Genomic DNA, 27213 nt, shown 5'->3' with positions numbered 1-27213 from the left:
CTTGTGCAATGACCAGGCATCCTTACAAGAGACAGAGAAGACAGGCACAGAGGAGGGCAGGTAAAGATGGAAGCAGAGGTTGGAACACTTGGAGCCACCAAAGGCAAGAAAAGGCAAGACAGAGTCTCTCCTCAAGCCTCCAGAAGGAGCAAGACTCTGCCGCCCACCCTGATTTCAGACTTCTGGCTCCCAGCTGTGAGAGAGTACATTTCTGTTGTTCGAAACCACCCAGGTCCTGTTAAACACTATTTCAGACGCAGGAAACTAAGACGGGAGCTAATGGCACATTTTCCACACCTTTGTTTTAACACATGCCCCAGTTTAACACATGCATTTGTTCATGAAGGTCACCCCACACCCAGTGGACTTTGAACCTAGGGGTAAGGTCTCTATTCACCTCTGTGCCTGGAGTGACTGCCCCTGGTATACTGTCAATAAACATTTGTCAAGTTTTTTTAAAAAACAGCACTGTCAGATCCTCTGCTGCCACCATGAAGCTTCTTCAGTTAGAGAACATGTACCCCCAGGGCATCCTAAGGCAAGCCAGGAGGTAGGGAAAAAACACAGACTGAGAGGTAGTTACTCCCAGACGTCCATTTTATTTGAAGTAATTCTTTTTTCTTGGTGAGAAGTTGAGCAAATAATTCTAATCACTTTTTATTGTTAAACTATCGGGAATTTATTGTGGAATGGAATACACAAATTCGTGTTCATTTTTTTTCCCCTTTGGTACTGGAGATTGTACCCAAGGACACTTTACCATGGTGCCACATCCACAGCACTTTTTATTTTTTATTTTGAGACAGGGTCTTGCTAAGTTGCTTAGGGCCTTGCTGAGTTTCTAAGGCTGGCTTTGAACTTATGATCCTCCTGCCTCAGCCTCCCAAGTGCTGGGATTACAGGTGTGTGCCATCACGCCTGGCTTCATGTTCATTTTTAAGGTACAATATTTTTTGTAAGGAAGCAGAGACACAGCAGGGATTTCTGCTGATCACGATCCTGGCTCTCCTGTAGGGCTCTTCTGAAGAAACCTTGAAGGCGGCTGAGTTCTAAGTTATTTCGTGGGCATTCAAGGACTCTCCTGCTTCTCCTGCTGGGCCACACAGATCTCCTCGTACCTCAACATGCCACTTTCCTCATACCCTGTGACTTTGCTTATGCTGTCCCCTTGACCCAGATGTCCCTCCCCATCCCACTTTATCCACCTGAAGTAGTGCTTGTCTTCCTCAGTGACCTTCCATGTCACCTGCTCTGTGAGGTCTTCTCTGGTCCCCAGGCAGGTTCCCCACACCCAGGGTCCCACTTCCTTGGGCACACCTGCTGAGAGAGTACTCCACTCCTTGGCTTGCTTGCCTCCACTCCAGCTGATCCCTCTAAGATGGAAAATGCCAGCACCGGCCCAGTTTTGTTGTGGCTTTTGTCTGCAGATTCCCTGTGCTTGGCACCCAGTCGGCCCACAGTAAGTATGTTTTATTTCTGTAGCTGCTATAACAAGGGTCACCTGACTTAGCAACCAAACGGTACAAATCTACTGTTTTACCATTCTGGACGTCAGAAGTCCAAATGGGTCTCCCTGGCTTAACAGCAAGGTGTTGCCAGTCGCCTGTCTGTCTTCCCTGGACCCTCCATTTTCTTACTCTTTCCATCTTTGGGAGGCCACCCCTGTTCCCTGATTCATGGCCTCTCCTCTGTCTTTGGAGCCAACAATGTTGCGTCTGGCTTGCCATTCCTCCACGGTCTAATCTCCCTCTGACCGGGGCTGGGAGGTCTCCCACTGTAAGTGAAAAGTGAAAAGGCGCCCAGACAAACCACTCCGGACCGGAACTCACACAAGAGATTTTATTCAGCAGACCAAGAGAATCTGCCCTGAAGAGAGAGGGTAGGGGAGCTTCGCTTAAATAGTTGAATTTCCCGGGCTAAGTACCATCTGGCCAAGCACTGAACAGTTAAAATTCGCGGGCTACGGGTTAAGCCAATGGCTGCCCGAGCGCAGGCTGAGAGATGGACCAATGGCTGGCTAGGATGGCAGACTGACAGCTGGGGTTGCTGTCATGCATCCTGGCCTTTCCCCGCAGAAGTGTCCTGCACCAGACCGCCCAGGAAGGAGCCCCACAAGATTGTGGGGTTTTCTGGTCGTAGGCAGCCCGAGGCAAGAGCCAGACTGCAGGGCAAACCCAGCGCCCGCCTGCTGCCTGCCCGGGCAAGCCGACACCTGGCCAGTTCACATGGGCAGAGCGCTGCGTTGGCAACTTTGGACCTGCTGTGCCGCATCTGCCCTCGGGGCAGCCCACTGAGCAGCCCACTGAGCACTACAGTAAGGACCTGTGTGACTAGATTGGACCCCCCACATACTCAGGATATCTCCCCATCACTAGGTCCTGAGTCTAATCACACTTGACAAATATCTTTGCCATGTGAGGCAACATAGTCACAGTTTCTAGGATTAGGGTGATGACACTTTGGGGGATATTATTCTGCTTATTATGGTAGGCTACTGATATGATATCTAGACAGTATGGAGTAGAACAAAGACTTATCTTTAATTCCTTCCTTTAAAATCTTCCCCAAACGTCTCAAATCTCTGTACTATAATACGTGAACACCAGTACATTAAACCCAGGACTATTAAAGCATTTTATGAAAGACACTTTTTTGAAATGAAAGAAACCCTGGAGATCTTTGATGGAAGAGAAAGCTGTAGAAGGAACTCCCCCCACCTGTGGCTCCCCCAACTCCCTTCCACCTTGAATTCACAGGACAGATCCATTATTCCATGAAGGCTGGTTGGAAACAAGCAACTGCACAGAACCAGCAGCTAGATGGAAGCTTGAAGTTCACAGGATTCTTTCCCAGACTCTTCTCCAAACCCCTTTTGGCTGCCATTATTGGAATGGTCTTCCAGAAGCATAGTTCAGACGGCTGCACTTCCTCAAAAATGTTCATAATGTCCCACTTCCTTTAAATCAGATTCTAAGATCTTTAGTGTGCAGAATACTACTTGATTAGGTACCAACCTACTTATCATCTTTTATAATCTTCATAATGGTCATACGAGTTAAGTACAATTGCCACGTCCATTTTATAGATGACAAAACTAGCCCATTACCTGCCCAAGGTTCCATGGGCGGGAAAGGCACTGCCCAAGTTACACCTGACTCCAGAGCCTGACACTTAGGCCTGTGACCTGCTAGGCATCATCAGTCATTGCTAGAGGAACAAGGGACTTGATACTTTCCCCTCTGTTTGACAGATGACTCTGCTTAGGGGGGTGGATCATGGGAAAGGCCAAGCAGGCAGAATTAACAGGAATAGAGGGGAGACTGGACCTTTACCTCAACAGTCCTGTCTGCTCAAATCCAGAGTCATCCTCTTTACCCTGGGAGGTGGGAGAGCAGCCCAGGCAGAGGACTAGAGACCTAGACAGCATATCCATAGCAAAGTAACACCCACTCCTGGCCCAGGGGACCTTGTACCTGGCCAGAGGTGCATTAGCCCAACTGCTTTATTTATTGCTGACCCATGTTGTATCTTAAAATAAGAAACACTACGTGTAAATGCTGGCAATTATATTTATCAAGTCAGAGCAGCGCAAGGCACAGGTTTGTGGAAGCTGAGGCTTATCTGCCCGCCTTGGGCCTTTCAGGTACCTTCCCTTTCTCCCAGAGTCCAGATCACCCCAGTTTTTTCCCTTCTCTCTGTCCTCAAAACATGGTGTCAAGGCAGGATCCCAGAAAGTGGCCTCCTGGGGATGAAAAACCTGAATGTTACGGCTGAGGTCTTGCCGCGTGAGTTCTATGTCAGCTGCTCCTGCTTTGAACCACTTAGGAAGTGGATTCTGGAACCAGAGGAGCTGAACAGGTGCCGAGGGGGTGGGGCTCGGGTAAGTGGCCACAATCTGCAGTAGTGATGCCCTCCAGACTTCAGCCCCTCACCCAGTCATGGGCATATGGGGTTGCCAGCGCCCTCCCTGCAGGGACAGAACCTGACTCCGACCTGGGGACCATGGAGTGGTAGGAAGGGGCCAGGCCACAGAGACCTTGAATGCTGAGCTAACACTCCTGTATTGGAGCTCTGTGTTTCACCAGAGTAGCTGAATGTGCTTTTGAGCAGATGGCATGTCCTGACCAGCTACATTCTTTTTTTGTTTTTTGTTTTTTTGCAGTGCTGGGGATCGAACCCAGGGCCTTGTGCTTGCAAGGCAAGCACTCTACCGACTGAGCTATCTCCCCAGCCCTCTGACCAGCTACATTCTTTCAGAGGATTAATTTTGGATAAAAGATGGTTTGGAAAGGGAAGAGACTATCAAGAGAAAACTGGGGAGAAGGCACAAAATAATGACAACCAGAAGACAATGGTCCACATTTAAGCAACGCTAAGATTCATTCCACAAAGCTCTCAAAGCTCTCAATCGAGATCCCTTGCTGACTTGTACTCAAGTTGGACACACTCAAGTTTTGGGTGTTTTAGTGGAGAGTAATTTTTATAACTATCAATTCATGCCAGCATTGCTTTCCCTCCCCTGTTCTTGAAAAAGGCGCTGTTCACGGCACAGTGGTGGTGAACTAAGTGAGCTCCCACTTCGCCCCTCTTCCAGTCTGGCTGTGGTACTCGGAGGCTGCCAGGCACGGCCAGGCACCTTTTGGAAAGTGTTATATTCAGCAGAATATGTTCTAGGCTTTTTCAAAACCAGACCTAAAAAAAATAAAAATAAAAAGCTTTATCTTAATGTTTAAAAAAAATAGTCCCTTTTCACCCCATTAAAACTCATCTCAGCAAAATGGATTCAGAGGGGGTTTGGGGATTCTGTCTCTCAGCCATTCTCCTCTCCAGGATGAAGCGGCTGTGCAGGCAGCCAACCCTGCCAGTGGGGTGCACAACCAAGTCGGGGCTCCCTGGTCAGCATGGCGCCAGCTCTTTCATTCATTCCCAGCCCCTGCAGAGCCCAGCTACCTGCCAGTTTTAAATCCATTTGGACAGGAAAGCGAGCGGTGCCTCTGCTAATTTTAGGAACTGCTAGTGTTGAGTCAGCCGGTCCTTCTGCACCCCCTGCTCACTCTTCCTCATGCTGACCACCCTTTCAGCAGGTGGCTCCAAGACAATGGTTGAGCCCCCCTTCCTTCCCCTTGCCTGCTCAGTTTTGCCCTGCATTCCCCTCTGTCACCTGTGTAGGACAGGGATAGGTTTTCAGGGGTTCCTATTCTCTTATTTTTCTCTATAGAAGCCTCCCCATAAGTCTGCCCATGAACATGGATGGGACTGAGACTCTGCCTCTTGTTCACGGTTTTGCATTAATGTAGCGCTAAGTGGGAATTGTTTTTTTCAAAAATCACAAGTTCAAATATGCCTTAAAACTAAAAATAATTACACTTAAATAACTTTAGAGAGAATGATATAAAGGAGGATTTAAATGTTAGCTATAAATTGATACTCACACTTTCTCAATTTTTTTTTTTTTTTCATTCCAGAGTATAACAGAAGTGGCTGGCATAGAAAAGGCACTTAATAAATGCTTGATGGAAGAAGGGATTTGTGGATATCTTTCTTTCTTTCTTTTTTCTTTTTTTTCTTTTTTCTTTTTTTTTTTTTTTGTACTGGGGATTGAACCTGGGGGCACTTCCCACCAAGCTACATCCCCAGACCTTTTTATTTTTTTTATTTTTGAGGCAGGGCCTTGCTAAGTTGCCTAGAGCCTCACTAAATTGCTGAAACTGGTCTCAAACTTGTGATCCTCCAGCCTCAACTTCCTGAGTTGCCAGGAATAAATTAATAAATTATAAGGTATTCAGAGTTTGATGATTTATCCCTCCTAAGGGTGAAACTTGTAATTTCACACATATAACTTTTCTTTAATAAATTACACAGGGTGGTGTCTTTAGGCCTTTGTCCTGGGGTTGCACCTGGGTTGCCATGCTTTTAAGTTGCCCAATCTCAGATTAAAATGGATTATGCAGGAGAGAAAATATATTAACTCTGCAACAAGCACTTTTTAGATGGATCAGGTCTAAGGTTAGTTACTTTAGTGGCTACTTTGCATTTTCTTCCTTTTTACCCTCAGTGGCTTTGCCACTTTTGCCCACAGGCTCATTCTCCTCGGGGTTGTAAGCAGCTGCCACAATTGCAGAATCATGTGCCGATGTGACATCATTCAGCAGAAGAGGAGAAACACTTTCTTTGCATGCCTCCCTTTCAGGAGTACAGAATCCTGGAAGCTCCCTAGGAGAATGCCCATCGTACCTTTTTGGCTAGAGTTAAAAGAGACTGCTGGTGCTAAGATTCCAACTGATTTCCTTAGTTCCTGCTGTGTGTTTGCAAATAACAGGTGCTCAGTAAGTCCTTGTTGCAATGAATCCAAAGTCATCTAAAACAAAGCTTGCCTCTCTGGGTTGTAAATAGTACCAAAGACTTAGTATCGACTGATAATATCAATTAGAGGCTGATAGTGAGCCGCTGGGTCTTCTTGTCTAGTGCTTTACATTTCGATAAAATTAATTTGATTTCATCCAAATCCATTCCACTAAGTACATTTTACAAAACTCAAAAACCTTGTTGTATCAAACATTTCCTGACAATATGGTGGGTATACTCTCATGTATAGGGCTGAGGAGCTTTGGGCATGGGATTGATTTCATCTGCTTATAGGGTCACAAGAAATGCGTTTTGAAAAGTCATTAGAGGCAATATTTTAAAAGACTAACCTGTGAACATAATGGGTGCCTCCAGTAAGGACACTGTGTGAAGCACTGGAAGAGAGTGACTTTGAGGCAATCCTGCTGCAAGAGCTAAGGGTAGAGGAGACCAAATTTCGCAGGGAAGAGGGAGCCGAGAGTCCTGCCCACCCCCACACTCTTCTTGGGAAACACAGAGCCATGCTGGAATTTGCCCTCACAGCTCGTGACACTCACTGACTGGCAGGCGTATGTCTTCCCAGCTTGAAGTTGACCATGGTGAGAGTATTTATACCTTGGAAATCCAACAAACTGGGGCTTCGCCACCCTTTCATGGACGCCCAGATCGCCATCACACCTGTAACTGTTAGGGCCTGAAAGGAAACATTGAGATGGCTGGGCATGGTGGTGTCTGCCTCTAACCCCAGCCTCCTAGGAGGCTGAGGCAGGAGGATCCAAAGTTTGAAGCCAGCCTCTGCAACTAAACCAGGTCCTGTCTGAAAACAGAAGGAGGACCTGGGGATATAACTCAGAGATGGAGTGCCCCTGGGTTCAATCCCCATTTCTGGAAAAATGTATAATAAAAAGGAAACATCAAGATGCCTTTTCAGGTAGCACTTAGTGGGTACCATTTCCAAGGGAAGCCTGGAAATGGGTTGGGTCTGGAGTCACACTTGAGTCTTAGAGAGGCAAAGGCTGAAAGGGGCCTGAGGGCACGGGCCTCCAGGCCAACTGGGAGAAAGTGGCCCATTGTTTTCAACCCTCCAGGTGGGCAGGTTGCAGAGGGGCTGGGAGGACCAGGGAGCAGAGAAGGAGAGGCCTCCGGTCAGTTTGGACAACCAGGAGGACAGGTGCTTAGACCTCGAGCCGGGAGGACAAGGAAGGACCAATAACAATAGCAGCAGATTGCACAGCAGGTGGGGCCAGCCGGAAGGCAGCCAAGGACTAGGGTAGGGGATAGCAATGGACAGCACCCCAAAGCCCAGCCTGGTGTTTTGTGCTGCAAATGCTGGCACTACATAAGGAGTGGCTTATGTTCACCACACAATAATGAGTTTGATCCCTGTTTCAATCCCTAACACTGCAATAATAATTATTATTTCTCTTTGTTCTTGACTCTTTTTAAATCTGTCCTTCCTTCCTTCCTTCCTTCCTTCCTTCCTTCCTTCCTTCCTTCCTTCCTTCCTTCCTTCCTTTCCTCTATGGAGTGTATTTTTTATTTGTTCTAATTAGTTGTACACCACAGTAGAATACACTCTGACACATCATACATAAATGGAGTATAAGTTCTCATTCTTCTGGTTATACATGATGTAGGATCACACTGGTCGTGTAGTCATGTGTGCACATAGGGTAATGATGTCTGATTCATTCTACTATCCTTTCTACTCCTGTAACTCCTCCCTCCCTTCACTCCCCTCTGCCTAATCCAAAGTACCTCTATTCTTCCCTAGCTTCCGGTTGGTCCCCTTACTGTGAAGTAGCATCCCTATATCAGAGAAAACATTCAGCCTTTGGTTTTGGGGGATTGGCTTATATCACTTAGCATGTTATTCTCCAACTCCATCCATTCACTGGCAAATGCCATAATTTCATTCTTCTTTAAGGCTGGGTAATATTCCATTGTGCCTATATATCACATTTTCTTTATCCATTCATCTGTGAAGGGCACCTAGTTTGGTTCCACAGTTTAGCTATTGTGAATTGAGCTGCTATAAACATTGATGTGGCTATGTCACTGCATTATGCTGATTTTAAGTCCTTTGGATATAAACCAAGGAGTGGGATAGCTGGATGAAATGGTGGTTCCATTCCAAGACTTCTGAGGAATCTTCATATTGCTTTCCATAGTGTTTGCACCAATTTGCAGTCCCAGCAGCAATGTATGAGTGTGCCTTTTTCCCCACATCCTGGCCAATGCTTATTGTTGTTTGAAATCTTGATAGCTGCTGTTCTGACTGGAGTGAGGTGAAATCTTAGTTTTAATTTTCATTTCTCCAGTTGCCACAGATGTTGAACATTTTTTCACATATTTGTTGACCGATTATTTCTTCTCTGAAGTGTCTGTTCATTTCCTTAGCCCATTTATTGATTGGGTTATTTGTTTTTTGAGCTCTTTATATATCCTGGAGATTAATGCTGTATCTGAGGTGCATGTGGTAAAGATATTCTCCCATTCTGTAGGCTGATGACATGATTCTTTATTTAGAAGATCCAAAAAAACTCCATCAGAAAATTTCTAGAACTAATAAATAAATTCAGCAAAGTGGCAGGATATAGAATCAACCTCCATAATTCAAATTCATTCCTATATATCAGTGATGAATCCACTGAAAGAAAATAGGAAAACTACCCCATTCACAATAGTCTCAAAAAAAGAAACAACACTTGGGAGTCAATCTAACAAAAGAGGTGAAAGACTTCTATAATGAAAACTACAGAACACTAAAGAAAGAAATTAAAGAAGACCTTAGAAGATGGAAAGATCTCCCATGCTCTTGGATAGACAGAATTAATATTGTCAAAATGACCATACTACCAAAAGTGTTACACAGATTCAAGGTCATTCCTATTAGAATCCCAATGATATTCTTCATAGAATCAGAAAAAGCGATCATGAAATCCATTTGGAAAACTAAGAGACCCAGAATAGCCAAAGCAATCCTTAGGAAGAAGAGTGAAGCAGGAGGCATCACAATACCAGACCTCAAACTACAGAGCCATAGTCACAAAAAAGGCATGGCATTGGCACCAAAACAGACATGTAGACCAATGGTAGAGAATAGAATACAGAGACAAACCCACCTAAATACAGTTACCTCATACTAGACAAAGGCACCAAAAACATTCATGGGAGAAGATAGTCTCTTCAACAAATGGTGCTGGGAAAATTGGAAATCCGTATATAGCGAAATGAAATTAAATCCCTATCTCTCACCCTGAGTAAAACTCAACTCAAAGTGGATCAAAGACTTAGGCACTAGAACAGAGACCCTGTGCCTACTAGAAGAAAAAGTAGGCCCAAATCTTCATCATGTTGACTTAGGAACTGACTTCCTTAATAAGACTCCTGAAGCCCAAGAAGTAAAATCAAGGAATCAATAAATGGGATGGATTCAAACTAAAAAGCCACTTCTCAGCAAAGAGAACAATCAATAACATGAAGAGAGAGCCTACAGAATGGGAGAAAACCTTTTTTTAAATTTATTTATTTTAGTTTAAGATGGACACAATCCCGTTATTTATCTATCTTTACACAGTGCTGAGTACCACGTGTGCTGGGCAAGCACTCTACCACTGAGCTATCTCCCCAGCCCCTCTTTTCTTTTTTCAAGGAAGGGGTATTGTATAGAATTACATGCAAGGCCTGGGGGACCTAGTGTTTTGGCTTTGTAAGATTTCATAAAATAGCAGTCTTTAGAAAGGACCCACGGTGTTATCTAACCAAATGCCCCTCCTTTTTCTTTAATAATAGAGGAAACCTGACTTCCCAGGAAGTCACTTGCCCAGGAATACTCCATTGACTCCCAGGAGAAGAATCTCTACCCCCAGCCTTCTGACTTCATCTCTGCTGCTTCTGTGTTACACCAGAATTCAGGGATGTGTAACTGCGTTAAGTGAACTTGAACTTCCAGCCAGAGAGCCCTGATTGCTACGCTAGCTTTCCCCCACGCTTCTGAGTGCTCAACGTTTTCCCCTCTTCAGTCTGAAGTTTCTACTGATGTAAAAAAGTAATATTTAACCACAGCCTAGGAACACCTGGCTGCAGTTGTCCCTCACAGAGCCTCAGAGTGAAGTTTATTTTTCTTTTTAATCGGTGCTGTATTTAGTTTTTGGTTTCGTAAAGCTTTTTAGATGATCAAAGTAGTGGGTATTCATTGGGAAAACTCAATAGCTCAGCATAGGACGTAGTGAAGCTGCACACCCCCTTTCCCCAAGTCGCACTCCGCAGGACGGCCCTCCTTATAGCTGGGGAAGTATAAGCCACCTGTTCCTTATGCAGTGAAAGCACTCAAATACAAAATGTCAGGCTGAGTTTGGGGAGGTGGTTGGAAGGAGAAACAGCCCTTTTACACCTTCTTGGGTTCTGTAACCAAACAAACAAAAAACATTGGGAACACGGGAATCACCCAGAAACAAAATCCTTAGGCTTGGTCTCTCCCTGTGTCCCCATTAGTTCTTACATTATTTAACCCTCAGTTTCTAGCTTGGATGAAATGTCCCTTAAGACATAAATCTTCTAACCTTTCAGGAAACATCAAATGTTCTGCTTTTAAAAGAATGTTTTTTTGGTCCTGGAGATTGAACCCAGGGGTGCTCTACCACTGAACCACGTGCGCAGCCCCACCCCTCCACACACACTTTTTTTTCCAGTTTTGAGTAGGGTCTTGCTAAGTTGCCAGACTAGTTTCACACTTGCAATCCTCCTGCCTCAGCCTTCCGAGTCACTGGAATTACAGGCCTGCACCACACCCATCTGTTTTTCAATTTTTCATTAAATATTTTAATAAATAAAAGCTATCCAAATGTATTACATTCCATACTGTAACATGATTAATGTAAGCCATCACCTGACCACCTTGTTGGCTGGGGCACCTCCCAAGTTTTGAAGCCAAGGGAAAACCTGAATGAATGCCTGAGACATCTCTCGCTCTTAGTTATTTGCTTTTCGTTGACTGACAAGTGGGCCACGACGGTGGCAGCTGATGAATTTTGATCCAGTCACCTTTCCCCGCACCTGGATTATAAATTTTCCCAAGTCCAATCCTGGGGGAGGTGGGTTTGAGACTTGTTCTCTTGTCCCCACATGTTTGGCCATAGCTGTGGTTGGGATATGAAGTGTCCCCCCCAAAAAGCTCAAGTGTTAATGCAGAAATGTTCAGAGCGGAAACAATTAGACTGTGAGAGCTAATCAGTGGATCCATCCATTTGTATTAGCAACCTGAATAGATTAACTGGGTGCTAACTGTAGGCCGGTGGGTGTGGCTGGAGGAAGTGGATCCCTCGGGTGAGGCTTGGGGAGTTTATATTTTGTCCCTGGCTCCTTGCACGTGCTGTCAGCTTCCTGGCTGCCCTGGGCTGAGCAGCTGTCCTGTGCTGGCCCTTCCGCCATTATGTTCTGCCTCATCTTGGTCCCAGAGCAACGGAGCTGGCCAGCCATGGACCAAATCTCTGAATCTGCAAGCCCCAAATAAATATTTTGTCCTCTAGATTGTTTTTGTCTGGCATTTGGTCACAGCAATGAAAAGCTGACTAATACAGTTGCCTCATGAATGAATTCTCTCTTGCACAGTTCATCAGTGATTGGCACATGGTGTGGCGGCTGGAATGAGCCTGCTATGGTAGCAGTTTCTGCCACTGCAGCCATGCGGGGTTCATCCTTGGACGCTTGATGTGGAGAATGGTACTCTGTGGTGGTCTTTAAAAAAAATACAGGCCTCTTTATGCCCATGTAAGTCACCGGGTCAAGGTGTGATGTTATTTATGTGTATGAAACAGAACACAAGACAGTCCCCACCTTAGCAGTGTTTTCTATTATGAGTTCAAACTTACAATGTGCAAAAGGGACAGGAATTGGGTGGGAACCATACTTCAAGTTTTGGAGCTTGGACTTCCCCAGGCCAGCGGCACACTGCGCCCTCTTCTCTGGTGATGCTGGGCGAAGGCAGCCAGCTGAACCTCCCAGTTGGCCCACACCAGCACCATGAGGGGAAACCAGGGCAGGGTGCTGTGCTGCTAGGCTGTGACATGTCGCAGGCTAGGTGCGGCCAATGCATTGAAGAGGTTTTCCACTTATGATGTGTTTGTGGGACATAATCTCATAATTTGAGGGGCATATGAATTTAGAAATTTGGATCCTTAGACTGATTATATAGATTGGGAGCTGGGGTTCTGAAGTTGAGCATCTTGGATTTGAATAGCTCCCTGTGTGGCCTTTGGCAAATCACTTAACCACTCTGAACCTCTGTTGTCTCATCTGTAAACTAGAAAAAACACGAGACATTAGTTTTTGCTTTAAAATTTTTTTATTTTAGTTGTCAATGGGTATTTATTTATTTATTTATTTATATGCGGTGCTGAGGATTGAACCCAGGGCCTGACACATGCCAGGCAAGTGCTCTAGCCCTGAGCCACAAAAGACATGTTCTTGAATGTTGTTTGGTCATTTCGTCACTGGGAATTTCTCTTGGCTGTCTTTCTGCAGTTACCCAATATCTAACGATTTCTACTATCCTGTTTTTTGCTTTTGTTTTGGTGCAGGGGGTTGAACCTGGGGATGCTTTACCACATGGCAGCCCTTTCTATTTTTTCTTTTGAGGCAGGGTCTTGCTAAGTTGCATAGGGCCCAACTGAGGTGCTAAGGCTGGCCTTCAACTAGAGATCCTCCTGCCTCAGTCTCCAGAGTTCCTGGGATTACAGGTGTATGCCACTGCACACAGCAGTACTTTCTGCTGTCTGATATCTACCTATCCTTCCCAGGACCCCAGCCCTCTACCCCATCCAGTCAAGTCTCTTCCTCTTCCTTTAGGCAGCCTCCTGCTCCTAGAAAGCTTATTCATCTCTTAGGAAGAGCAGCTCAGCTCCTTACTTCACAACAGGACGACATCACACTCTTACCTAAAATCTCATCAGGATGCACTCTCGGAGACTCTGAGGATGCATCCTCGGGTAGGAGCCCCAGCAGGAGCACCTAACAACAGTTTCTGCTTTCTTGGGCAAGGCACTCTGCTCGGCCAGCATCTGTGAGCAGGAGGGTCTACTTTGGGTCTTCTGATGCAAACCCTACCATCTCCCACAGGAAGCAGAACTACCTAAGAGGTTACAGTTGTAAGAGGTGATGTTACAAATGAGAGCTTGTAAATTAATCCTAACACAATGTTGCTCTGAACTGTTTTATATTTAGGGTCCCCATGTTGGAATTCACTGAAAATAGAGAGTCTGCCACCAGAACATTTGACAGCCACTCCTTGGGCTTTTCTCCTTACTCTCTGCTGGTCAGAATAGAGAGTTTCTTCTCCCTCTCTGGTTTTCCTCTTGAGTCACTAAGAGGCCTTCTTTCTTCTGTATTCATTTCAGGTAACATTTCACCCTCCCAGACTCAAGCAAGCAGACATCCTGACATCTGAGGACACAGGAATCTCTCACCTTCATTTCTCTCAATCATAGCAGCTTGTATTTTCTCTTCCCTAAGACAATAAGCTGCAGCTGCTAATTTTATAATCATCACTAACAACTAGTGGTTTAGAAAGCAGGGAAGCATTTTCTTGGGGTAATAGCATCCTTTAGGACAGTCAACTGATCAGAATTTGGGAAGTGACAGATAAATACATACTGTTCATAGAATTTAAATAACAAACTTAGATGTCAGATACTTTCCCTTAAAATTAATGCAATTTATCAACTTCTCTGGGAGAGTATATTGATATTTTCATTATAAATATAAAAAATTTATATAAAGAAACTCTAGCTGGGTACAGTAGCACAAAACTGGAATCCCAGCTACTTAGGAGGCTGAGGCAAAAGGATTGAAAGTTCAAGGTCTGGGAAATCTAGCAAGATCTTGTCTCAAAGTAAAAACAGGGCTGGGGTAGCCTAGCGTGAGCAAGACCCTGCGCTCAATCCCCAGCACCACCCCCCCGCCCTGCCCGCCTGCCACACACACAAAGAAACTCTTGAGAAGACTGCAGTAATTTCCTTCAGGTCAACATGAAGAACTGAGTTTTGCATGATAATGGCTGAGTTCTCAAATACATTAATACACCATATTCACAACCTACATGATCTAGATAGTAGCAATGAGTATTAATTGCAAAATTTGCATATCTTGATATTTTCAAACATGCAAATTTGCTTTTTCGGAAATAAACCTATAGGAAATGAACCTATAGAAAAAAAGGAACTCTCCAAGGTTTTGCAATTTAAAAAAATGACACTACAATGTAATCTCCATAAGGCAGGGATTTCTGTTTGTTCTGTATCCCCAGTGCCTATAATAAGGCTTGGCATGTGGTAGGTGCTTAATAAATACATGTTGAATGAATATATTTCTGATGATGCTGGGATTGACCCCTGGGCTGCTTTACCATTGAGCTACATGCCAAGTCCTTTTTATTTTTTTAATTTTATTTTTTTTAGTTGTAGTGGACACAATACCTTTATTTTACTTTTATGTGGTGCTGAGGATGGAACCCAGGGCCTCACACGTGCTAGGCAAAGTGCTCTACCTCTGAGCAACAACCCCAGCCCCAAGTCCTTTTTATTTTTGACACAGGATCTCACTAAGGTGCTTAGGGCCATGCTTAGTTGCTGAGGCTGGCCTCAAATCTGTGATCCTCCTGCCTCAGCCTCCCAAGTCACTGGGATTACTGGTGTGTGCCATAGTGCCAGGCTTTAATGAATATTTTAACGATACCATTTGATTAGAAATTTAAGAAACTATAAGTTACCTTGACAGGCCATGGATCAGGGGGAAACTAAAAAGCCAGATGCAATTTTGCATCAAATTGACACTAAAACAAACCAAATAAGACTAACTTTTCTTTTCCATTTACAACTATTGGTTTAAAGCATACGTAATGAGTCCAGTTGAGAAACACTAGGTAATCAGATATACTTTAATATATAAAATGTTACAATGTAGTTGTTATGCTAGTCTCCAGACCACAGCCCGCTTGTCTCTGCTTATGATCCTTGGTGGTTATTATTTCTAATACTCTTTTATCCTGGGGCGACTGGTGGACTTGATGAACAAACCAACCAGTTCAGGGGCCCTCGAGGGCTAGAAGGAAAGGCTTCAAGCTAGCAGTCTGAGTGTCTACTTCCTTCTCCCCAGATTTCCCCATGAGGTTGGAACCAGTGTTGCCAGCACCAGCCGCCCTTCTCTCTTCTTCCCCTGAGAAGAAACCATCTTTAAGCTCCAGCAAGAAAGTTCCCAGAGAGGGACACTGATGGGCTGAGCTTGGGTCACCCTCCTGTCCCTTGGACTAATCTCTGTGGCCAGGAAGGAAAGATGGGCTATGTGAGAACTGACACATTTCAAGACGTTGCCCGGAAGGGGAGGATGGAGTGGTTCCTCAAGAGAGAGGCAGGCTGTTCCCAGGAGAGAAGAGCACCAGCACCAGCACCAGCGTCTGTCACGGAAGTGGAAGGCAAAGCACATTCGCAGCCTTCAGAGCTAGGCGGCTTCCTGAGGCGTGGCTCTGCCAGACTCTCAGATTCCAGGCAGACCAAAGTCCCTCAGCTTCAAGGTTCTGGGGGTCCAAGGATCGGTCAAGCACACTGGTAGTCAGCTGATAGTCTGCACTGTTTTGTCACTGCTGCTGGGGACTGAACAGGGCCTCAAGCGTGCTAAGCACTGAGCCACATCCCCAGCCTCTAGTCAGTCCTTTTAAAATGAGTTAACAAGTTACATCTGCTTACAAAGACAAATATGGTCTCAGTAGCTTTCTTTACAGGATCAAAACATTTTTACCACAAATTCATAAGATCAGAATAGCCTGATGGGCCAACGAATAAAAATTTTCTCTATTTTGCCTATTGGAAACGAAAGCAAGATGTCCTGTGAAGGTCAGAACTGATGAGGAGCTGGATTAGCTTCTAGCCCAGTATGTTTTGTACCAAAGACCAGTGTCTCAACAAAAAGTGCAGCCCACAGACTCGTGTTTGATATTTCACTTTACTTTATAAAAATACACAACTTAAATACATATGACACTCTGTATACAAGACATAAACAACCAGATTTAACATTTTCAGTTATTTCAACAGAAAGAAAATATGTAAATTACCTTATAAGAGTAAAGGGTTTATTGTTTATTGATAGACTCTGCATTCACAGTCAAAGGGGAAGAACGCCCAGGGAGCCACCAACGCGGGGGGCAAACCCACGCTGTCCAGTTTTCCAATGGTCCATTTCAGCAAGGCGGCCTTTATTGCACAGCTCAATATTGCACTGCTTTTTAGACACAATCGAACTTACCTGTATCACAATCGAAAGCTTTTGTCTCCTCTAGAAATGTTTAATGGAAAAACCAGTCTAGACAGCACTAGCTGTGACCTAAAATTGTGCTCCATACATGAGAATTATGAACGGCTCCTCACTCTGCAAAACTTGCAATGGAAGCTGGTTAGCTCTCTTTTGCAGCTAAATTCATTTCCTAAAGTTTTACAAAAATGTTTTGGCAGGCTTAGTGTGAGCTCTATGGCATACAGTGGCGAGGGGAGCGCCAAGCTTACCTGTAAGAGGGGCACTGTCACCGTCCCAGGCAAGTGCTCACCACGCCCTTTCTAGCCCAGCTGGAAATCCCTCCCTCCCCCTGGCGACTGTTGCTCTGGAGCAGCGATTTAACTGATCCAGGCCTACAGGGGCTGCTTGTCGACTCTGGTGGTCAGACACTTAACTGCATTACCTACGGCTCATTTAACTAATAGTGAAATAGGTACCAGTCTATAGGTGTAAGGAAATGTTTACCTCTTGAGAATTCAACATGTGAGAATATCCTAGAGTGTTTCCTGAGGTAAATGTAAGCCTTAAAGAATGGTGTGCAATCCATGGACCTACAGTGATTTATCTTGGGTAGTCCCCCATGTCTGGGCTTCTAAATTAACAAGCTAGTAAAACCAAGGGTTCATTTATATGAGGAGTAAAATTACAGTGCTGAAGTCAAAAAAATATTGACAGTTGAGAATATCAATTCAAAAGGAGGCACGAAAGGCGAGCTGAGAAACAAAAGGAGAGTGTATTCTAAAGTGCTTAGATTGGTTGGAAGATTCATTTGAAATGCCTCCAGAGATTTCTATCAAGTTTAAAACGTGTTACTTCTTGGTGACTCAGATGTGGAAGACATGGCTTTTCTTTAACAATAGCTTCTCAACTTTTTATTCTTTTTTTGAAAAACAAGATTCTTTATAAAAAGTTTTTGGCCACTGAAATTATCCTGGTAGCTGTGACTCTCACTGGTGTATTTTGAAATCCTAACTGGCTGAAGAATTTTTAATAAAGTTGCGCTAGACAGCACACATCTGCACCAAGGCTCTAAATGAATGCATAGAGGTCTGTGAAGTTTTGCATGAAGTTAGTTACCAAACACTTTTCATTGCAAAACATGCTTTGTTATTTCTTAATGTCCTGCTGAAGGATTATGGAAATCAGAAAAATTCTCGGACCCTGAGGCTTAACTTTTTCATTTTATTCCTACTATATAAATAGCATGTGGCCATCCTGAATGTTAATAATGAAGGTGTTGGAAATTGAGTCCCAGGACCTAAGAACCAAGCCCAGGCTACATTTCAACAAGTCACTCCTAAGGATATGACTGGAAGTACTACAGAATTTTCTCTGCTATAATTACTCATCTACACAATATAGTTGAATGAGGTGACTGATTGAGTCACCAGGATGAAAACTGGCACCAGCTGTTTTGCAGGGCCACATACTCAGTGAGCTGTCCTGTTGACTTGGGCTGGTCCCCCATTCATATGACTCCCACATTCTGTTGAGAACAGATCGATGTTGGAACACTTGAGGCATGAGGAAGGCCTCAAGCAAAACTTAGGCCCAGAAGAGCTTTGGGTTGGAGTTCTGCAGTCCCAGAAGCTGGTTTAAAGGCCCAGAGGAAAATCCCATAAGGGATCATATACCAGATCTTGATTCATTATAAAAAGCATATTTGATTATCACCCAGATGAAAACTCATAAAACAATGCTCTGGTTTCCAATGACAAGCTCAATGTAGCCTGAGTACATCTGTACAAAGTGAAGCTACTTTGGCAGAGATGAAAGATCCAGAAGACTGCAGTGGCCGGGAAGACGGTAGATGCTATCTGGCAGTCAATATGGGAGAGCTGTTTTAAAATTCACACTATAGTAATACTTTATATACTTCAAAGCTCCAATTAGTACACTGGTTACAGCTAAGAATATGAGTGAGACAGTGAGCGATGTGGAAGGAGTCAAGTGGAGAGACTGGCTCTGTAAGGCTGGCACAGAGGCCAGGCCTGATACTCGCTCTCCACCCCTCCCTGGCAGACCAAGGAGACTGTGGCATGAGAATGTATTTCTCTATGTGAAATTAATTTTCATAATCTGTAGTTTAAAAATATTACTATTCAGAAATTTGCAGCCCAAGCAGAAATCCCAGATTTTGCCCCACACAGATATCTCCCCAATTGCTCCCATGGGATTAATTTCTCTGGCCAACCAGGCCCAGGTGAAGGTTTGGAAGCGGGCATGGAGGAGGCCAGGGTTTTGAGAAGAAAGACCTCATGGCAGATGTGGAGTGTTAAAAAAAAAAAAGGTGGAGAAGAGGAGAAACACAACAATACTGGGGAGGAAGCAAAGCGGCAGGCTCCTCAGGGGCGCCTGCCTCTCCCACCTGCCTGTGGGAAGCTTTGAGGAATGCGAAGGAGATAAGCATCACACCAGGACTTTGCAGGTGCACCAAACATGCCTCAGCTGGGCTGGCCTCTCCTCCGGGCATGTGTGCATAATCTCCAGGTGCGACCTGCAAGTACTTCTGGCCTGGAGTCTGACTCCTCACTCCCAGGTGCACAGTACTCCCTACTGCTGTTAGTAACCATTTCTTTTCAGGGAAGGCCTGAGATCCAGGAAGGGCAGGGTGAGCAGGGTACCAGAATCTGGCTGCCACTGCTGGTCTCTTTTAGGACTGGCTCCTCTCTCCCCCTGGTGGCTGCAGACGGGAACAGAGTGAATGTCGCAGAAGCCCTGCTCAATTCAGAGCTGTCTGCCTCACTCTCAAGCTTCCAAAGGGCTACCCAGAGTTCACTAAGGAGGGCTGGATGGTCCAGACATCCCAAGGAACTCATGGTAGAAGGAGCGACTTGCTTGTAAGGTCACAGTAAACTCTCAGGGACTCGGATGTTGTTTGCTTGTTTTGTTTTGTTTTTCTCCTTCTGTTTTGTTTCCTTCTTTGATGATAAATTGAAAAAAAGAAAAAGAAAAGAAAAGAAAGGAAGAAAAAGCAAAGGGTCCTACTGTCCTCTTCCCTCCCTCTAGAAACCTTGCTGACTTTCCCAAGTGAGCGCCTAAGGGATGCTCTGTCCAGAGATTTCAGCACCCCCTCAGGCCGCCTGGCAGCAGGAAATGGAGCACAGTGAGCAGGGCCACGGGGCTGTCTCGGCACGAATGCGGTCGTCTCACTGTGAAGTGCCCACGAGACGGCAACAGGCACCTGAACTACTGATTTATAGATGACAGCCATGAGTGAACAGAGCAGTGATGCTGTGAAGAAAGTCCACGCTGGGTCTTCCACCTCGAGGGGAAGTCTTCAGCCCCAGCTCGTCACTTGTCTTTTCCTCTGCCTCTACTTGATGTTTTTCAGGAGGGCTGTCCGGGCATTCACCACCGCTTTGAAGGCATCTTCACTGCCAGGCGCTACACATTTGTCAGGGTGAAGAAGCACAGCGAGCTTCCGGTAGGCTTTATTGACCTCCTCCCTGTGGAAAGCAGCCGGCTCGGTTAGCAACAGGGTCAGCCCCACCGCCTGCACTTCGGCTGCTTGGATACACCTAATATCCCTGCAGTAAGCATCTCCCAAGCAATTATTACCCTTTCTCAAAGGCAGGACTAGAAAACTAAAAAACAAACAAGCAAGTAGATAACAGGTAACATACAAGTAGAAAAAACACAATGCAAAATGATTTTATATGTGAAGGAAACAGTAAAAGAATTATGGGGTAAAAACAGGCAGGACTGGGCACCTCGAAGAAATGGGCTGGGGCACCAGGGAAGGTCCCCTAAGAAGCCTGTGGAAGGAGAGCTCGGAATTAGCCCAGGGTGAGGGACCTGGAGCACCTGGAAGGGTGCTGACACGCCAGGAGCAGAGCACAGACGCTGCACGGGGGCAGACCCCGGGGAATGCAGTTGGCCAGGGATGAGGGGCTGTCAAAGAAGGGCCTGAAAGCACAACAACCAAAGCCCCTGGATGTGGCCAACAATAACAACAGTAGGTGTCTGATGAGAAACTGGTGCTGGGAAAGCTGCTTCTCAAAGTTGGGAGACAGGCAGGAGGTGGTTATGACAACCTGGGTTCAGTATAACAGTTTGGGGTGACTGGGGAAGTGAATGAGGCATAAAAGAGACTGCAGAGAGCAAGAACCAGCAGGAGCAGGTGAAGAGCTGAACATCCGGGTGAGGAGACAGCAGGAGTTGAAGAGCAGGGACAGCTGGGGAAGGCCTGGAGATGACCGGTCCCTTCCTGTCCCTGCTCTTCATCATCCTCAGGCATCAGGCTCCTACAGAGTCCCAAGTTCAGCCACTGACCTGGTCTGGCTCTACCAGGTTTTATTTTCCACCTTCCTCTTGTCATTCAGGCTCCCAGTTATCCTGTGAGCATGGACATGGTGCTGTGCCAATGGACTAGTCTTCTTTATTTTTCAGCAGAAGGCTTTCTAGTCTGACTCTCCAAATTAGGGAGATGGTCTTTGACACCCTGGAATGATGGAGTTTTTGGTGTCAAACTGGAAAGACTGAGGTTTTAGGGTCCATGTTAACAGTTCCCCATCCCTGGCAAGCATGCTAGGGCTTTTTCTGCTTTTAAAGCAATTCTAAATGTGCTGGTTTTAACCTCACATGTAGTACTTCTACACATATAATTTTGATATTAGTTGACAAGAATAACATTCTCCATCTTTCGGGAAAATTGAATAGCCAGAATTTGTATTTCTCCAAAGACCCTCTGTCCTTGAGGCAGGTAGAGACGCCCCTTCCCTTCTCCCCAAGTGTGTCTTGGGTAGGGCCCCACAAGCCACTGTTTCCCGAAAGAGTATGTCCACAGTGGGTTAGAGACTACCTGTCAATATTTCTAGGTACTGGAGGGACTCTCAAGGGAGACTTTTAGAGAAACAAGACTGATGCAGGTGTGTAACCTGAATCAATTCTGTGAAGTGAAGATGTTTTTAAAGTTACAGAACAGTAAATAAACACTGTTGGTACTGAACAAATATCAAAATTCTCTGTAATTTAAGAAATAACTGTTTTAAAATTTTTCCCAAATGTGCTCAATATCATATAATAGACCCAGTGGAACAAAGGAAAAAGGAGTTCATGTTTATATTGGTTAAGGACATGGAAATCACAGTGACCTGGAAGCTCTGGTAGATTCCAGTTAACTAAAGTGAATAAGTAAGGAGACAAAACTTTCTTTTTATTTCAAAATACTGTTCTAAGTTCATTTTAAGTAGATAAAGAAATTATTTCTCAATATTAGAGCTAACATCTCTTGGTGATGACATGGGAGAATTTAGAATAAGACTATGGAGGTCTGAAAGGATGTTTTTAAGAGACCACTAAGCCAGAAACAGTGGTTCATGCCTGCCTGGGCAAGTTAGAAAGACCTTATCTCAAAATAAAAATTTTTTAAAGACTTGGATTTGGCTCAGTGGTAGAGCACTTGCCCATCATGCACAAGACCCTGGGTTCAACACCAGCATTGAACCAAAAAAGAAAAAATAAGAAAAGACATCAATAAGCTTTGTGCTCTATTCATAAGGTCATCTGGATTCCTTACAAGTTCAAAGTATCTTCAGTACTCCTGGTGAGTTAAGGGTGACCAATAACAGCTTCCCTTCCCTTCTCTTCCCTTTTGGACTTGAAAAAAGAGATGCTTGATGCTTTTGGTGTTGACAAGGCAATTTTAAGATACAGTGTTTCTTTTGTGGCACTCAAGGTAAAAAAGAAAGTAAGGAGGGGGAATTACGGGGAAGAGTGATGAAGCAAATAAGACCCCCATATTTACGTGTAGTAACAGTAGTAGTATATCCTTAAGAATTATATTACCATACTGAGTAATAATTTATTTTTACATAAGTAATGAAGAATAGCAATGTTATTTCTTTTCTTCCCGAATAATTCTTTTGGCTAAAATAGAATGGCTTAACATACATACACTCACAGAGGAAGGACTAGCAAGGTTTTTGAGAAAGGCAGACAGTGTTCCAGGGTCAAGAATCAATAATGCCACTGTCTCCTGGGGCTCTGTACCAGGGTTAATCTCACTGAACCCCAGTTTTCCCAGATGAAAATTCTGGACAAGTTGATTGCTAATATTCTTTCCTCCCCTAAAATTCTAAGATTTAAGAAATTTCTTTTGTAAGAACTTTTAGGATACATTAGCTCTAAGATTCTTGTTGAACATAGACCAAAGAAAGCATACTTGTTTATGAAGGGCTTACACAGACACATGACACAGCTCCCGTAGCAGGCAACTATGTCTTCTGATTTGATGTTCTGATTTATTTCTTTGATATTCAGTTAATTTAATGAAGCAGAGTCACTGTATGATCTATTAGCACATATCTTCATGTTTCCAGCCAATTAAAAGAAGACAGATCACACCAATAAGCTTTAGGCGGCCGAGTCTTTTTCTCTGATAGCACTCAGCACTAGGTACCTAAGCACCACTTACCTGGAGGCCCCGGGTTTGACTCCCAGCATGTCCCAACTATCTTTACTATTTCGAATTCTGCGAATGGTGTCTGCTTGTTCTTTGGTGAAACTAGCACTGCTATTTGTGGTAGGGCGTTTTCCACCATTTTCACATAAATCAACTATGGACACATAAAAGGTCTGCAAGAAGAAAACACGTGCCAGAGTAGAAGTGATTTGTGAAGATAGGAATTCCTTTTAAGCATCAACAATGACTTTTAACACATTGCAGTAAGTCATGAATAAAGCAAATATGTACTTTGGAAGACTTTTTCCTCTTCTACTATTTAAATATATGTATATGTGTGTGTGTGTGTGTGTATACATACATACATACATATATATATATATATATATATATATATATATATATATATATATATACACACACACATTTATTTATTTTTTTTTTTGTACCAGGGATTGAACTCAGGGGCTGAGCCACATCCACAGCCCTATTTTGTATTTTGTTTAGAGACACAGTCTCATGGAGTTGTTTAGTGCTTCACTTTTGCTGAGGCTAGCTTTGAATTTGTAATCCTCCTGCCGCAGCCTCCCAAGCTGCTGGGATTACAGGCATGTACCATCCCACCTAGCTATACTCATATATCTTCTTTTTTTTTTTTTTAGTTTTAGGCAGACACAATACCTTTATTTGATTTTTATGTGGTGCTGAGGATTGAACCCAGGGCCTCATGCATGCTAGGCGAGTGCTCCACCAGTGAGCCACAATCCCAGCCCCTCATATATCTTAATACAGAAAAAGTATAAGGAATAATATTAAAATGGCTCATAATCCTATTCTCAGATAACCACACTTTGGGGTTAAAAAGTATTAGAAACCCTGTAATCCCAGCAATTTGGGAGGCTGAACAAGGAGCATGGCAAGTTTGAGGGCAGCCTATCTCAGAATAAAAAATAAAAAAAGGTTGGGGATGTAGGTCCATTGTAGAGCATCCCTGGTTTCAATTACCAGTATCAAAAATATAAAAATAAAATAAGTAAAACAACAAAAAGTAATAGACAAACACTGTTAGAAAGATTCAAATTGTACTGTATAAAATTAAAATTGTGTCTCCCTTTCCTTCAAGTTCTTCTTCTCCAGATAACCATTGTTAATATATTTCAAGTATTCTTCTAGAAAAATTCGCTACCACTGCCCTGCCACATACGCACACCCATACTCTATAAACCATTACATAAAAGAGATCAAGCACATTGCTAAGCAGTTGGCATTTTTTCCTGTAATAATACACCTCGGACTCTTTCTATAGCTACATTTAGAGACCTCTGTTCTTTTTACGTGACTGTTCAGTATTTTACTGTGTGGTTACACCATCATTTACTTAACCAACCCTCTTCTTGTGGGCACGGCCATTGTTCCCAGTCTTTTGACTATAATAAAAAAAACTTGAGTGAATATTTTTGAGTGTCTACATCTCTGAACACTTGTAAAGATACTGCTTTAGGATAAATTCCCAAAAGCAGAATTGCTGAATAAGAGCACATGTGCATTTTAATTTTTTATTTTGAAAACTGTTGTCTAGAGAGACTGATCAGTTCACGTTCCCATCACTGTGTGAGTGCCCATTTCCCCACACCCTCGTTTACACTGGGCATTATCTTAATCTTTGACACTCTGAGGTGTACGATACAGCTTTGGTTTGCACCTCTTTCATTACAAGTGAAAGTGAGAATCTTTTCATGCTTATGGCCTTTTCTTCTGCAGACTTGATATTCTTTACCCACTTTTAAGATTTTTTAAGTGAAAACTATTTTTTGATCCTGTTCACGTTTCATGCTCTGTGCACTGTTATTATTATCGAATAACTTACTAAAATATATTAATATACTATAGTTGCTTTTAATCATAATCTCATTTTCCCTCAGTTTCTTTTAAAATTTCTCCCTCCTCTTTTCATATTCTCCTATAGTTCCATATTACCTTCTAAAAATGTATATTTCTTTTAAACTTCAGTCATATTTCCAGTAATAGTTAATCAACATGGTAACCTAACAAGAGGCCTTAACATCTGAAGAAGGTGTCAAAGGAAAAGCTGGCCAAGACAAAAGATGGTTTCTAGGTTTCAGTGAACTTTTATATTATTCTCCGTTAACAATGTCAATCAGACAAACTAAAAGCCTTCCTAACACAAAGTACCTACTAAGAAGATAGGAGATAAAAGAAAATATTAAACTGAACCAGCAGGAAAGCATTTCTGTGTGCTTACAGAACAGTGTTATTATACTCTTGCTAGCGCCTTTTTTATTTTTTGAAACAGACTAATTAATCCATGAATTTTACCCAAGATTTATCTAAAAGGGTTCACAGTACTCAGATGTTCACTAGTGGTATGCATCAGTAACATTTTCTTCTAGTCTATGAGTTGACCTGAAATATAAATACAGACTTCTACGGGCACAATACTCATTCATAACACTTAGATTCAGAAGACAAGCTGCGGTGTGATAAATAGAGTGCTAGAGGTGAAGTCAAAGCCTGCTTAATTTCATGTGTAAGTTCCAACCATGTCAGAGAGATGGGTCCTGGACTAGGCCTCCTGTCCAACTACTATCAAACTGGACAAAAATATGAGGCAACTATTTGTAGGCAGTGGACAACATCAAGTGTGAGACTACATCCTGGGAGGTACACACAATCACTATGCTTCTCCACCTGGAGGCCATTTTCTGACCACGTTGCCAAGAGCATGTCTAAGCAGACACTGAATGCTATTGAGAGAAGGGAGAGATCAGAGTTTGAGGGCAGAAGTGGCTATAGTCTGCAGAGCAGGACATTAGAGAGGAGGGAGATATGCAGAACTGGGCCCCAAGTCCATGAAGGGGATCCCCATGAGTTTGTAGCACAAGGTTAGGCTGTATTCACATAGGGCAAGAACACGTCAGTCTTATCAGATAACAGGTGGTATGGAGTTAAGAACAAAACCAAAATGCTAGAGGTCCAGGGGTACTAGGGGAAGATATGTCCTGGCAACACTTGAGTTTGGCCTTACCAGGGTGAATAGATGGTAATATCAGGGTAACACCTCATCCATAACCCTGGCATCTAGCTGAGGCACTACAGGAGGGCTATGCCTTAGGAGTTAGACTCAGAATAACAAGAACCAAGAAGATCTACAAGAGAGACAGAATATGAAGAGAAGTCTTGTCAAATGAGAGGGGTTTGGGAAATGCTTTGGACTTCCTTCAGATCCTTGCTATTAAAACAAAACAAAACAAAAAGAAACAAACAAATCTACACAAGTTCATTGTGATCTTCCAGTAACTGAATTATCTCTTAAAAAAAAGAATTAACATCCTTGAGAAACATTAAAAAAAAAAAATTGGGTCTCTATAATGTATTAGCTATAGTCAAAAATTTACTATTCATATAAAGAACCAAGAAAATGTGATCAATAGAAAAAAAGTAGTTAATAGAAACTGAACCTCAAATGGTTAAATGTTGACCTTAACAAAGACTTTAAAACAGCTCTTATAAATATTTAAAAGACATAAAGGAAAATATGTTCAAATAATTAAAGGAAAATCTACTCTTAGGAGTGAGCAAATAAAGAACCTCGATAGGGAACTATACAAAAGAACTAAATGCAAATTCTAAAATTGAAACATACAGAGTTGAAAAAGTCACTCTGTGTTTAACAGTTGATTGTCAATGAACTTTAAATCAACAGAGTATAGACCCAGGGACTTTGGGACAAAATCAGACAGCCTAATCCGCATGTAACTGGAGCATAAGGAGAACAGGACGAAAAACATATCTGAAGAAGTAATGGTGAAAACAGAAATAAACAAAACATTTCCCAAATTTGATGAAAAACACCTACCTATCAATCCTAGAAACTCAACAGATCCCCAAACGGGATCAACAGGAAGAGAACCCACTTCAGCACTTTAGAGTCCAACTACGGAAAACCACAAAGAAACTCTTAGCCAGAGGGGAAAAGGCAGAACGTGTGAAGAGGAGTAAGAGTGGGGATGAATGCCTGCATCTCACGGGACACAGCAGAGGCCAGAAGAGGATGAACCAACATCTTTAAAGTGCTGGAAAAATTTTAATCTGTGGAAATGCTAACTACACTGATT

At 43.5% G+C, this 27213-nt stretch overlaps 1 protein-coding gene across 3 annotated transcripts in view; it reads right to left on the bottom strand.

Moving 5' to 3' along the window:
• Nucleotides 1-18751: 18751 nt before the first annotated feature.
• Nucleotides 18752-27213, bottom strand: part of DNAJC27 (DnaJ heat shock protein family (Hsp40) member C27) — a 35113-nt gene continuing 26651 nt past the window's right edge. For 2 of the 3 annotated variants that reach the window (XM_079110914.1, XM_079110916.1), the window contains 2 exons: nucleotides 23090-23250; nucleotides 18752-20120 (listed from right to left, as the gene is read on the bottom strand). In XM_079110914.1, the coding sequence (XP_078967040.1) occupies nucleotides 19988-20120; nucleotides 23090-23250 (294 nt within the window). In that variant the 3' untranslated portion in view covers nucleotides 18752-19987. The remainder of the gene's footprint in view (nucleotides 20121-23089; nucleotides 23251-27213) is intronic. The other variant, XM_079110915.1, reaches the window with a different exon arrangement.

This window comes from Sciurus vulgaris (assembly GCF_902686455.1).
Source record: "Sciurus vulgaris genome assembly, chromosome: 14".
In the NCBI taxonomy this organism is placed as follows: domain Eukaryota; kingdom Metazoa; phylum Chordata; class Mammalia; order Rodentia; family Sciuridae; genus Sciurus; species Sciurus vulgaris.
This window is presented reverse-complemented; position numbering and strand designations above follow the sequence as displayed.